We start from the raw sequence: 14,274 nt of genomic DNA on the forward strand, positions 1-14,274 counted from the left end.
TCAAGGGTCATATTGATTTTGAACATTTTTCTTGTTGTTTTTAAAGTTTGTACGAATTTGTTTGTAAATTGCAACCAAAGAAGGATTTTAAATTCTTTCAGCATTTGCTACTTTTGTTGACCTGTAACTTCTTTAAATTACTTTAATAAACGAAGCATCCAGTAAATTTTATTACCAGCGAAAATTGCAAACACTGCCTTTATGACAAACTGAAATCTCACATATTTTAATGATCGCGTTTAATTATTCCACCTATTATGACGTAATTAACTTTGTTCATCATAGAAGCAGTCATGATGCGTGACAAACTAGGTTTTTACTTTCGAATAAATGAAATCGAAATAGTGCAAAACTAAACGAAATGAAACTGCGCAGGCCCTTCATATTTAGCGATTTTAGCTCTCGTATTCTGCAATGCCTTGGCTCCGAAGCCTGTGAACCGCATTGTTCAAACAAAACTAACATTTTTCGACGCAGTTGATCACGCAGATTATTTATTTATATGAACGCCGAACATGCGTCAAACAACTTCTTACAAAATAAGACATATACAGCAAAATAGGCAGAGACATATACAGCAAGTTCTTAGAACACTAATGCTCGGACAGTTATTGTAATGGTGACAGTTCCATCTGCAGCATAGACTTCTTCAATTTTTACGACATATTGGCTGCCGTGGATCGAAATCCTTTCATAACTTTCCATGAAACATCCCGACATGATTTCCTTCTTAGTTGTGATTTCTTGGTATTCTTTATTGTAACTGTCGACAACATGCGTTGTTTTATAAAAAAAAACCTATGTTAGAATATATGTTTAGTATATGACAATTACCTGTGGCTTGCAATCCGACGACATTAGGTTGTTGATTAAGAAGAAAGATGAGACAACTACGCCTAACAACTGCAATGTGACGAAAAAAAATCCCTTGAACCAGAAAGAAAAAAGGAATACGGTGCGTGCTAGGTAGTGCGTGGAACACGAAACGCCGTGGAACTGTTCAGCGCTGAGTTTTATGGAGTAGTGGGCTGCAGTAATATTTTTATGTTATTCACGGCAGGCGATTGGCCAATTTATAGATTTTTTTGTCCAACTGGTGTTGTTGAATTTTTTCTTCTGTGCAATGTTACTTGATCTCAAAGAATCTGTTTTTTAGGCATCGAGGTCTTTAAATGTAGAACTGTGTGTTTGTATGACATAACCTGCATGACGTCATGAAGAAAGGGGTCCTTGGCCTGGTGGGGGCTTTTATGGCCGGGGGTCTTGTGGGGTTGGAGTTGGAACGAGGAAACGTGTTGGGTTATTTAGAATGGGTGAAGGGTGTTAAAGCTGCTGAACCGACCAGACCATCTCAGATCATGAAGTACGGATTCCCAAGCAACGAAAACATCAAAGTAAACTTGAAATATTTACTATTTTTACCCTTTTTCTTAAGCTATTGAATAAGAAAAAATAAATTACAAAAAAACAATTTTTAGGGCAAACTTTGCTGTCACTATAATTTATTATGTGGTTTGGCAGCAGTAATTTATAACTTAAATTTATTGTAACATGTCTCGGAAAAAGTACGAAAAATTTATAATAAAATATGTCGTAATGAAGGTAATGTGAGAACAATATTTGTTTTAGGTTCGTGAAAATTACGTCCTCTCATACGATCGTAGGAATCGTAATCCCAACTGGGTTTTTGAACATCTTACAAGAGAAATTGTTGAAAAAAATGAAGAAAGCGTCGATCGTTTGAACATCGGTTTCGTTGGTGAGATAATATCAACGTTCAAATAACGTGCTTTAATATTTCTACTGCAAAATATTGAAAATTCTAGCTATTCAAACAGTGGTAGTTGCAAAAAACTTTCAGAAAAACGGTTTTGTTTATTACAGAGTTGTGCAGGTAGTTTTTGCATTTCAACGTTTCATTGTGTTCATGCAGAGGACCAGAGCATTCCGAAGATGTTTCGCTCAACAAACAGGGATTATTACAGCAGCGGTTACGACAGAGGACACATGGCTGCTGCAGCCAATCATAGGTAGGTTGTAACTAGTAAATTTCCAACCATTAAATCATTAATGTAGTTCAAACTCATCACGGTTGAATTGTGATGTTAAACCTTGATGAGTCTCGCTGTATGGCAGTGAAACGTCGGAGAAATAAACTGCGTTATGTGTGTGACCAATAGATCAATTCTGTTCGTGACAAACCAAGTGTAAAATTAAATAGCGTTGTTGCTACCGCGGCAAAGCCAAAAAGTCCCGTATATATTTTTGTAAGTACAATTAACTAACACCACAGTTAAAATAATCGATTAAAAGTAAGGTACGGAAAACAGGTACATTACCAATACGATTGAAATATTTTATCCAATGCTGCAGAGCACGAAAGAGTTGGATGGAAGAGACCTTTTTTCTCTCCAATATTTGCCCTCAGTCTCCTCATTTTAACCAGAAGGCGTGGAACAATTTAGAGAAATACGTCCGAAGTTTGACTTTCCATTACGACAACGTGTACGTGTGTACTGGACCCCTGTATCTACCCATGTAAGTTGGTCGTTTCTATCTATGGCAAGGAAGGTTAAACGCAAGAGCGGTCAGTGAATGATGTAATTATGTGAGTTAATTATCATTTTCACAGTTTGGCTCTACATTCCTTCATATTGTTTCTATTCTTTCGCAATAATTGCCAGGCGTTTTTTCTTATTATGAAATACTCTTATTATACATTTTGGAATAAACTTTTGCAACTTCTGACTCTGCATTGGTTGACTTCCTCACTTTCCTTGCGATATATAAACTCATTCAAAACACATTTCCTGTTGAAATAGTATTTGGTGAAGTTTAAACCTGGTTTCATGTTTAGGAAAATGCCAGATGGGAAGTTGTATGTGACTTACGAAGTATTGGAACCAAACCATGTCTCTGTTCCCACGCATTTCTTCAAGGTATTGTCTTGCTATGAAATACAACAATATGTTGAACAACTGATTAGAATCATGCCCATATAATTAGATCTAATGTAATAGATATAGGGTCCTGGTCCTCAAATCGCAACGTGTAGAAAAATCGTGTTGCTGTTTCGACTTTTACAAATATTGTGTTTCTGCTGTTGCTATTTTGTGGATCAAATGTTTTGAGTTTTTATATTTATTTCAATATAACTGAACTATCCTTTCACTATTGACAGAAACAACATGTTTGAAAGCTTGCAAAATCTTACTTTTTCAGGTTGTTTTGTTGGAAACAGGTGGAGATTATACGTTGAAGAGTTACGTAATGCCTAACAGGGAAGTGGACCCGAATATTCCTGTGAGAGAATTCGAACAACCCATTGAGGCCATAGAAAAATCTTCAGGTATTTTTTTATCATGATTTCTTTCTCCTCACAAGCGACGTGATTGTGACGTCAGATGGAACGTCCCGTGTTTGATGAACCGAAACCGCCGGGATCAAAGGTCAGCGTGGAGGTCAAGAGTGATATGTAACACGTAGAAAGGTAACAGTAAACTGAATAAATTAGGGGTTGCAATTAGTTCACTTGCCTGTTGGCAAACCACACCCAAGTTCTTTGAGAATAAAAATAAATGAATGCACACGCTGAAAGACACGTATTATCTACACCGCCTGGTACTAGCACAACGTCTGCTCCAACTAATCTAAGCTTTACTTGCAAACCTGGTGCACAAATAAAAGCTTGTAACATACACCTGCGGTTGTTGGTTACTGACAGAAATTCCGGCGTTGGCTTTAAACTGTGTTGCAATCCGTTCCCAATGCAATGTTTGTGTTAATTGAAAATGTCGCAAGTTTTTATGCGTTGCAGGTTTTCACGACTTGTTTTAAGTTTTGATGCCGGAAAAAACTGCTGTGTGTAAAAATATGCGTTCATTATTTTAAGCGAGAAACCCACAATCAAGGTTTCTTAATGTGTTCTGTTTGAACAATTTGTAAAATTTATGTGTTCTGTTGCTCTATACCAAAATCAAATCGCAAAGAGCCACGTGACAACTGGCACGTGACAACTGGCATTGTAATGCGATAAACAATACGAACAATACCAGACGACCGAGAGAGATTTCGTGTCCGTCTGGTAATGTTATTTTCATTTGTGCCTTTCTCGTAACCAAAACACACGTTTCATAGTTAGTTGCATTTTGAAATCCGCAATCAAGGATTCAAAGATTTTTTCCCGTCGTACTGCGCGACTCTACTCAAACAAATCGACGTTGTTTGAGTCGTAATTAATTAATACGAACGATCTTTCGGCGAGTTTTTTACTTACCTTATCTTCCGCCGTATACATTCGTTGACTTTTAGTTTTCTTGAATTACTTTCAAAAACGAAAACAATCAAATTTCATGGAACTTTATTTTCAGCGAAAACTGCAAAGTCTGCATTTATGACAAACTGAAAACTCACATATTTTAATGATCGCCTTTAATTACGACCCACAAAATTTTGCCTTCGAGAAATTTTGGCTCAAAAATCGTTGCCGTGTAATTGTGCGAGTTCGTTAAAATTTGTAAACAAAATAAAATTAACATTGTTTCACACAAGTTGGTAAAACTCACAAAGCAGAGAATATACACAATGTACAACAAGCATCAGCCCAGCACTTTCATGTTCTTATGTTTCCACAAAAACTCGAATCTTTTCAGTTGTGTCAACGCTTCCATCTTGTGAATAAACTTTCACAATTTGAACAACGATCTGACGCCTGAAGTTCCAAAACCACTCGTAACTTTCCTCAACACGTTCTGTCATGATTTCTTGTTTAGTTTCCACGTCTTGGTCAGTTTGCAATAGTATAGCTGTGTGCAGCAGATTGTTTGTTAGAAGTGTTACTTACCCATACGATATATAAATATTACCTGTTAGAAAGGCACCACCACCTCTTAGTAAACTTGAAGGTACAGCTGTGAGCAGCAGATTATTGTGACATGCTGAAATAAGACAAATCGAGAGAAATAGGAAAAAACAGCCCAATGGCAAGAGCCCTATTTGAAAAACGAAACTAAAGTAAACAAACCTGCTCAACCATGAAGAACCGGGAATCCCCGACAACCAACGGGAACTCCCCGGTCCTTCATGGTTGAGTAGGTTTGTACTCGGCTCCCAACGTTACTTGAACGTCGAATTGACGACAAACTCTATTTCGTGATCAGAATCGGTTTGGGAAAATTTGGCTTCCAATTAAGGTAGCGTATTCTGACGAAAACGAACCTTTGCGGGTTTTGCAAGCCGGGTCCGCTTCATGGTTGAGTGGGTTTACTGTCAACGCTACTTGTCAAACACGATTTGAATGAATACTTTAAATTTATGATGGGTTATTGGTTTGTTCGTTAAATTCACTTGTTGATTTGTAATATGGTTAGTTTACATTTGATTTCTTATTCATTTTCTTGTTGTGTGGCCCCAGTGGGGAGTATTTTATTGTTTGATCGAAGCCTCACTGTCACCATCTTTACGAATAACTAACCAAACAACACAAGAAACTAACTTTTTGTGAATGTTTTTCCTCTATGGCTTGTCAGTAATAACATAGAATATACGTTTCAAAATCAAATTATTAGATTTTGTCATGTCACAAAAAGGCAGAAATTTTGTCTTTCATTCGTTTACTTCTGCAGTATATTATGGTATGAAAAAAGTTCATTAACGTAGTTTTTTGGTGACGAAACTTACATGACCTGCGCTGGTGGCGTTTCAAAACCAGCGTCTCGTGGGTTTAGCCACCACTAGCGGAGAGAACTCGACAATCCAGTATCGCCCATCCCAAAATGGTTCAAATTCTATGCAACGGACAAACAATAATGTTCATTGTGACCAGAAATTCTTGTGACTTTGTAATGAATGAAATTTAATAAAACTGTCAAAATATGACATAGTGAACCCACAAATTGTAAATATTTTTTAGGTTTGTTAATGTTTAGTGGACTTCCACCAAAGATACAGAAAAACATCGTACAACCACAAAGCAGAAGATTAAGGACGTTTTAAAATTTTCACTTTTATGACATTTCGTGTAAATGAATTCAATCAATATTGCATTCCTCTGTGGTTGCCCTAGGTATGTTTGTAGATCTTCATGAACTCCATACGTTTGTTAATATTGTTTGGAAATGTGTGCACTTGGGATAAACGCCATATCAATTTAACTATTTTTTTGTTCGCCGTCTCAAAGGTAAAGTGATTTGTTGTTGAAGTTTCCACTTTGTGTATTTTGCAAATCATGATGTCGGTTGTGTTCGTAATGTATTTTTATCTTCGTTAATATTACAAAAAAAATCTTCATAACAAAGCTGTATGAGACCGAGAACCCACACCTATACTGGTGTCGCTAAATAGAAATTAAAATGAAGCCTTCATTTGGTAGACTGGACAGGCAAACATGGTTGGTTATGATCCACAGCAAAGACTCGATTTTTTTGAAAAGTATCTCTACTGGTGGTGAAAGTATGACAAATGGTTGCACATATTTTCTTTCCGCTACCGGCAGAATATATCTGTACGACCCTGCATTTGTCCGCGAGAACTTAGATGTAATACACACTCCTGATACTTTCTGTGTGTTCGTAGAGTTTTTTCGTGCATCGCTCAAATAAGTTGGGATTTGATTCGAACTTTGTTCGCCATCTTCAGTTTGTTGTGAATGGTAAAGCGTGACATTTTTCGTGCCCTGTAGTTATTCATTTCGCACCCTGCGACACGCATCAGCGCTGAGGAATGTGATTGGCCGATTTCCCCTATATATGACCGCGATTGTTTTCTTTTATGGCCAGTCTTATTTCGTACGTGATGTCGTCTCATGCTTTTGTGCAAAAAATCCAACGGTTTTACTGTTAAAGTATGTTGGTTGTAAATCTAACAAGCTAACAGAATAACAAGGTTGGCAACTGACTAGAGATAATCCAACATTTAAAATATCATTTTAATCAAATGCAAATGCCGCTGATTGCGTATCTGCGTTAATATCTGCGGAAGTAATGTTGGAAAATCCTCGATTAGCTTCGTTGGCAACTCTTTGGCGTCGGTAGCGAGAAAACTATTTTATTTGACAACCGCTAGGTGGCGCTACTTTACAAGTCTGATTGGTGCTTACCAGGCGACGGGAGCCTCGGTTTGAATCCCGGTGTGGAAAACAAAATTAGAAAGCGGTGAAAGGTTAACTGCAAAGCAAAGTCAAGAAAGATAGTTTTTTTTCTTCGTTGATGAAAGTCAGATGAAGTGTTTTGTGCATCATTCTTTTAACATTTCAGTTTCATTGCGTTTGCTTTTACAGATTCTGCTTTGTTCGTAAATTGCTACATTTTTTACAAAATACCTACCTGCAGTTAATATTGTTTGTGCCCTATTTCGGGAAAATAACCTCATCAAACCTCAAGGTTATTGTAGGATATGCAACAAACAGTTGTTGTACTTTTTGTGTCAAAGTCAATTTATAACTCCATGACTTCAGTGATAAATTATAAATAAAATTAATAGAAGTAATAAATAAAAAAGTATTAAGTAATAAACAGAAACTGCGCAATGTCAGATGCGCTTAGGAGCCGACCACGACATCCAAGCAAATTCCGGGAACGCACAATTCATCATCTCTTTTGAAAGCAGCATTGCCAGGTAGTGGCCACATCCTAAAAAAAATCTTGGGTCTCCCAGAGGACTCGTAAGCCCTCCGAGGCCCAGACACAACACCTACCGACCAAGTGAATCGTAAAATGAAACCCAAATAAATAATAACACTGGTTACCTTACCTTACATAACACTAAATGTCACCAAAAACCCAGCACTGCTATCGTCGAAGTTGCTGCATGCCGGTTTACCCAAAACTGCATAATTCCGATCGTTTTGTTGTTGCATAACTTCCTCGTGTTTAGATAAGCTTTCTGCTGTTAAACTGTTTTGTGATACTTTCTAAACTTAATTTATTAAAAATTTTGCAGAAAGATCCAGAGCGTCGAAGGCCACCCAAGATAATAGCTGGTTTAAAAAAAGACAAACAGGTTGGCTGAAATATTTCAAAGGTTTTTTTTTCCAAAAAACTTAAATTTTACCTTCTCGCAAGGTGGAATTTGATCTGGACTCGGGCAATGACATGCAGATGGTTCCGGTGGAGGACCACAAAGATTTTGAGGATCCTGAAGAGGAAAATGTTGAAGAAGTAAGCTGACTAAAGTTTAAATCACTTTAAACCCGTTCCTGGTTTTTGTGCAAAAATGTGTGAGCAAAGTATTCTCATTTCTTATAAAATGGAACTCTTTCAGTTATTATTGCAGTCAGGTTTAAAACCTTCTTATGTGAGTCTCATAAAGAGGGGTTTGTAAATGTAAAAAAATGTATCTATTGTAAAACGAAAATACTGTTGCATTTTTGTAGGGAAATGAACCAGAACAAAAAGAGGAACAGCATGAGCATATTCCAGCCCCAGGTAAGGATAAAAAGGTTGTGAATTCTTCAGTTGCACCCCTTTCAGTTGCAACTTCAAACTAACGTTTCGGACAAGGACTGATGCAGTTGTATTGTTTATATATATTTTTAATTCACGTTAAATTTTCACATGTAATTTTGCTTCCAAGGAAGTCTGACTTTAAATAATAAAATAAAACAACACTTTATGTTCCTTATATATTTTTTGCCCAGAAAAACCAAAATACTAATATTGTTGGTTAAATGTCAAAAGAGAAAAAACAACCAACATTGAATCTGTTGCCATTGCAAAACTAACATAAATACTTTGTCGCAGATTTCCGATATCTATCAGAAACAGAACTTTCAACAAAACAGAAATTTGTTGTCAATATGTTCAAACATGCATGGAAGGGGTACAAGCAGTCAGCATGGGGTCACGATCATGCACACCCAATATCAAAAACACATGATGACTGGTTTGGGGTTGGCCTAACATTGATTGATGCCCTTGATACAATGTACATCATGGGCTTAGAAGAAGTTAAAAAAATGTTTCTGTTTGGGACATTTGATTGTTTTTGTTTAAAATTATCAATAAAAACGTCATATCATATCAAAAAAATGTAATTTTTTTATCATAAAAAAGGTAGCTTGGTACCGGTGTGGGCATTGTGTGCCGATTTAAATGCTCACTCTTCTAAAGAATTCAAATTGTGTTTTAAGCAACAAAATCAACATTGTCTTGGTGTTGTTGTGTTTAAAATTGTGTGACTGTCAATTGTATTTTAATGTTAAGCTAGAACTGTGGCCTATGTTAAACAGTAAATGACAGTTGTCCTAAACAGAAGGTAGATAACAGGTATTCATTAGCCCACCATTTCCTCTGAATTAACCAAAATGCCAAAAGTATGTGGTTATTTTTTTCAGGCATTGTCATCGTGTTATATTTTAAACTAATAAAATTATCCGTTGCTGTGTTAAAATTTCTTTTATTAGCAATTGTAATTGTTATCTGAAGAGATCGTTCCAATTCTTATCGCCATAAATAATGTATGGTATACAAAACTATGCTCTGTAAAACATGGTCATTAACTGCAATGCTTATTTGCAGAATAAGCAGATGTTCGTGATTATGTTGCAAGCAAGATGTCATTCAATGTAAATGTTGATGTTAATCTTTTCGAATGCACAATAAGAGTGCTTGGAGCAATGTTAAGTATGTATGAACTTACTGGAGACGCACTTTACCTCAATAAAGCAGTAAGTCAATTGTTGCTTTGTATTCAACTTTTTTATTAGTGTACTAGTTGGTGAAAAAGATTACTTAAGAAACTATATTCATTGCTACTATGACCAAAGTTTCAAATTCTGTAAAATGTAACTGTGTAATTTATGCTAAATGTGCCTAACTTGCTGCTTTATTATGCAATAAACATGTATTTTAGAAGAAAATTTGTTTTCCTAAAGTTATTTTCAAAAACACATTTCTATGTAGACTGACATTGGAAACAGACTTATGCCGGCATTGAGCATGTCTGTATCAGCAGTTCCATTCTCAGATGTTAACCTGAAGACAGGAAATGCAAGACCTCCAAAGTGGGGACCAGACAGCACTGTATCTGAAGTCACAACCATTCAAATGGAATTTCGTGAACTTTCATTCATAACCAAAAATCCCAAGTACAAGGTGAAATTTGGTGATGTGTTTAGACTTTATTGTTGCTGTGTTTAGACTTTCTTGTATTAAAAGTTCCAGATTTTAAGCATCGAAGTATATTTGTCCTAACTGTTAAGTATCTGTCTTAACTTTCATGTAAAACACGAAAAGTATTGAATGGATAATTTGATGGATTAGCTATACTTTGTGATACAGTATGAGTATAAGAAGCAAATAGCGTCGACTATGGCCATTAATGCCCCCATTTCCTGACCAAGACGTTAAATATAAACTATACTTTGTTGTTACCAACTAACTCAGTTCGTCTCGCATTAGTTTTGCAAATGATTATCTAATTGTAAAACATTGGACATAATGTAACAAAACACAATGCAACACATCTACAGGCTGTAGACTACAGCATATTTTCCAGTCATGAACAGTGAATCATTCTTCTCTTGACTACAGGATGCAGTGGACCGTGTATCGGAACATGTTGCAAGTTTATCTGGAAAGAAAGGAGGACTGGTACCCATGTGGGTCAATGCTAATACCGGACTGTTCCGTCCTGGTGGCACTTTTACTGTTGGAGCAAGAGCCGACAGCTATTATGAATATCTTCTCAAGCAGTGGGTGCAGGTTGGTATTCTGCTGTCACATTTTATAACAACAGAAAAAGCGACATAAGATAAACTTGTAATTTTTTATGTTAACGGTCATAATAAGGAATGAACTGTGTAAAACAATGGTTTGCCCAACTGATGCATCGCGACATACTGATGTCATTTTATTGTTACTGGGGTGTCACAAGCTTACAAGTGGGTTGTTGGCCAATTTTATTTCATACCAAACTGGGTATAAGCTATTTTTGTGTTACGCAAGCGGTTTGTTTGTACAAACAGTCAACTTTTTTGGGTGCTTCGTTATAACATTTGGGACATACCCTAAGTCGAGAATGCATTGCAGACGAGTCAGACCGAACAGAGATTCCTGGATCGGTATCTTGAGGCTGTGAATGGTATTAGGAATTATTTGGTCGGTCATTCCCTGCCCAGTGGATATACTTATGTTGGTGAACTTATTGGTGGTGTCACACCCAGTGCAAAGATGGTACGTCATACTACACAGGGGAACTTTTTCATATGTGTTTCGTTAGAATTATCAATCCCATTGATGCCATACAGCAAGAGTACATACAAGCGATATAGAGATAAAGTGATTTCATTTTAATTCAGCTTTTACTTCTATCTTCCCCCAAAACAGCCATTTTGCTAAAAATTTGTTGAGGTAAATTTCGTGAATAAAGCTTCTTTTTCTTGAATTATTAAACACAAACTCAAAATGGCATAAAAAATAAGGATGTTGACATATATTTTAAATAATACCCCCTATGTGTTTGTGCTTTCAAAAACATTTTCATTAACTAATTATTTCTCATAATATCGATAATAATATTTCAAGGACCACCTGGTTTGTTTCTTACCTGGGACGTTGGCCCTCGGTTCCACTCTCATCTCCCAATCCCACCCTAAAGAATCTCGTGAACACATGGATCTCGCAAAGGACTTGATGGAAACTTGTTACCAGATGTATGCAAACACACCAACCGGGCTCAGTCCTGAAATAACGTATTTTAACTTGGCTGAAAAAGCAAAAGAGGATCTGTATATTAAGGTAATAATCTAATTAAAAATATCATCATGTCGTCGTTGACTCAATATAGACTGTTTTTGTCACTATGCCAGGTCTCATCAGTGCAGCTGTTGACAGTAGCACTGTGCTAGATTTTACACTAGCGGACAAATTCTTAATTCTTTTAATATATGAAATATGTCGGTTAGAAATATTACATTGCAGTTTTTGTTAAAATAAGCGAAAAATTGGGGCTTTAATTTAATGACGCTATGACTGCAACAGTCATAACTATGCCAAAAACGAATATATTACAGTTGTTTCAACGTTATTGCTAGACAAATACATACCTACCTTTAAAAACTGTATGTAGATGGCATATTGCAAGGTTGTTACTGGACCAACGTTTTTTATTCAAAGCCACTCGATCGCCACAATCTGCTGAGACCTGAAACTGTTGAATCTCTACTTTATTTGTGGAGGATTACGAAAGATCCAAAGTACAGAGACTGGGGTTGGGACATCGCACGTGCGTTTGAGAAGCATACCAAGGTATGATTTCTTTAATCTTTCTTAACTTAATGTTCATAGCATATATGTTTGTTCTTATTTGTCCCCACTTGTAATGGCTGATCGTTGCAACAAAATATTTTCAACGTTTTAGTTAATGCCACTTACTTCACACTCATAAAAGCTTTAAAAATCCAAACTTTCGTATTGTGACGTAAACCCTTTTTATGACATCACAGGTGGATGGGGGTGGTTACACGTCTGTAAAGAACGTCATGGATCCGAATAATCCGAATCCATTCGACAAAATGGAGTCGTTCTTTCTGGGTGAAACCTTAAAATATCTTTTCCTTCTGTTCTCCGACGACGAATCTTTGATTCCGTTCGACCGATACGTTTTCAACACCGAAGCGCATCCTTTTCCGATTCGATCTTCGGCAGCCGTTTCGTAAAGTTTCGGATTCCGAACGTTTCCGAAGCCTCAATGGGGACAAAAGATCTTTACATTGAGAATTTTTATGCACTTGGCAATGCAGCCAAACTTTATCGAGATGACGTCACAGATGACGTGACGTGTTGTATAATTCTAGTTACGTCACTATGAGATGATGTAATTGGTTTTAAAATTTGGTTCAAAGAAAAATATGTTGTCCAAAGCGATTGTATCTGTGATAAAGCAACCAATTCAGCTTGTTTCTGTGCAAGGAACACATGATGAATATAATTCCATCACTAGTTTGTTATTCTACGTTTAAATGCCACAGATCACTTTCCAGTCGACGGTACGTCATCTTAATTTACACCCACTGCTCTTTAGCACCACCATGTGGTCAGCCGTTTCAAAATCCCTTATTTTGTCAAATGTCTTGTGTAACTGCACAGAAACCTAAAACGTGTTCGTGTAAACCTTGTGGTTCGACAATTCGTTGACTCCGGGCATCACATTGAGCAATTTGTGGATTTGACCTTTTCCACCTATTATGACGTAATAAACATTTCTATTTTAAATTTTGTATCCAACTTGTCGCATACCACGTGCTGTTTATCCGAAGACCTATTGAGGTGTACGGTTCTACCTGTTATCGCCTGTGTTGTGTTCCAATGCCCACACTGCTGCTCTCAGCCTATTGCATTTACATTTGACTGTGTTTTATTGTATAAACTCGTACATCGTTTATAACAGTGGCCCGCAACCAGAGTACCGCAAGCCGAACTTAGTGTGTCACAGTAAAATGTATGAATCTTTATTCTTGGCCTGATGTAAGTAAAAAAGTTCGCGGTGTTCTGGTTAGTGGACTCTTGACTTAATGCAGTTTTATTTGTCCCTCAAGCTGTCGCAAAAGTGTGGTTGCGTTATTGTGCGTTTACATTATAATCAGTTTGAAGCTAATTTTGACGTTTAAAACTTTCCATTTAATCGATGTTGGTTGGTTTCTGGTAAGTTGTAAAAGATTTTCTTATAATTGTCCAAGTGAAGCTGTAATTGTTGAGATTCGATTTCAAACTTCTAAAGTTTTTTGTTAAACTGTTTTACGATTCCGTGTTATAAGATGATGTTGTCGTCTTTCGAAGTTCGTGGTATTTTCGCACCTGAAATAATTTGTTTTGTTCATTCTCGAACGTTTCCACTATAATCGATATATTTCTTTCAGGAACGCGAAATATAGGTTTTGTGTTTAAACATTTTAAGGAAATAATTTGGATTTAACTGGTGTGACGTCATAGGAAGGAATACAAAATGTTCTGTGTTTGATGAAGTTTTGTTGGATAATTGGAAGCAGCAAAAGTCAAGAGGCAACGTGTAAGTTTTTCACGTGTGGATTTCACCATCAAATAACGTATATTGGTTGGTGGGGACATATATTGTCCATCTTGAAATCAGTCCAAATCGTCATTTCTGTCGAAGTATGACGTCACACTCGTCTATTATTGTGACACAATAATATCATTGTTTGTGTTTATAGTTATAGTTTGAGGTAAGTTATTTTACTGTGGGGTCATTCTGTTAATGAAGTATGTTCCGTAGTTATTGTTTTTACGGTGCGATGCTTGGACCCCTTGCTTATGTGGC

General features: G+C 36.6%; 2 protein-coding genes across 2 annotated transcripts; both read left to right on the forward strand.

Moving 5' to 3' along the window:
- Positions 1-1,166: 1,166 nt before the first annotated feature.
- Positions 1,167-5,994, forward strand: LOC145912994 (endonuclease G, mitochondrial-like). Its single transcript, XM_083000486.1, has 7 exons — positions 1,167-1,394; positions 1,630-1,759; positions 1,934-2,030; positions 2,374-2,538; positions 2,858-2,939; positions 3,223-3,349; positions 5,912-5,994. Exons 1-7 carry the CDS (start codon positions 1,215-1,217, stop codon positions 5,992-5,994), a joined length of 864 nt encoding a protein of 287 aa, XP_082856612.1. The 5' UTR covers positions 1,167-1,214.
- Positions 5,995-6,452: 458 nt separating this feature from the next.
- On the forward strand, positions 6,453-14,010 carry LOC145914660 (endoplasmic reticulum mannosyl-oligosaccharide 1,2-alpha-mannosidase-like). Its single transcript, XM_083002475.1, is given in 13 exon segments — positions 6,453-6,536; positions 7,063-7,158; positions 7,939-7,998; positions 8,061-8,156; positions 8,372-8,423; positions 8,739-8,943; positions 9,514-9,664; positions 9,900-10,091; positions 10,530-10,700; positions 11,028-11,171; positions 11,523-11,735; positions 12,114-12,245; positions 12,443-14,010. Coding segments are annotated over 13 exon segments (1,809 nt in total). The 3' UTR covers positions 12,656-14,010.
- Positions 14,011-14,274: the final 264 nt, after the last annotated feature.

The sequence above is a fragment of the Ascidia mentula genome, chromosome 9, assembly GCF_947561715.1.
Source record: "Ascidia mentula chromosome 9, kaAscMent1.1, whole genome shotgun sequence".
NCBI classification, from domain to species: domain Eukaryota; kingdom Metazoa; phylum Chordata; class Ascidiacea; order Phlebobranchia; family Ascidiidae; genus Ascidia; species Ascidia mentula.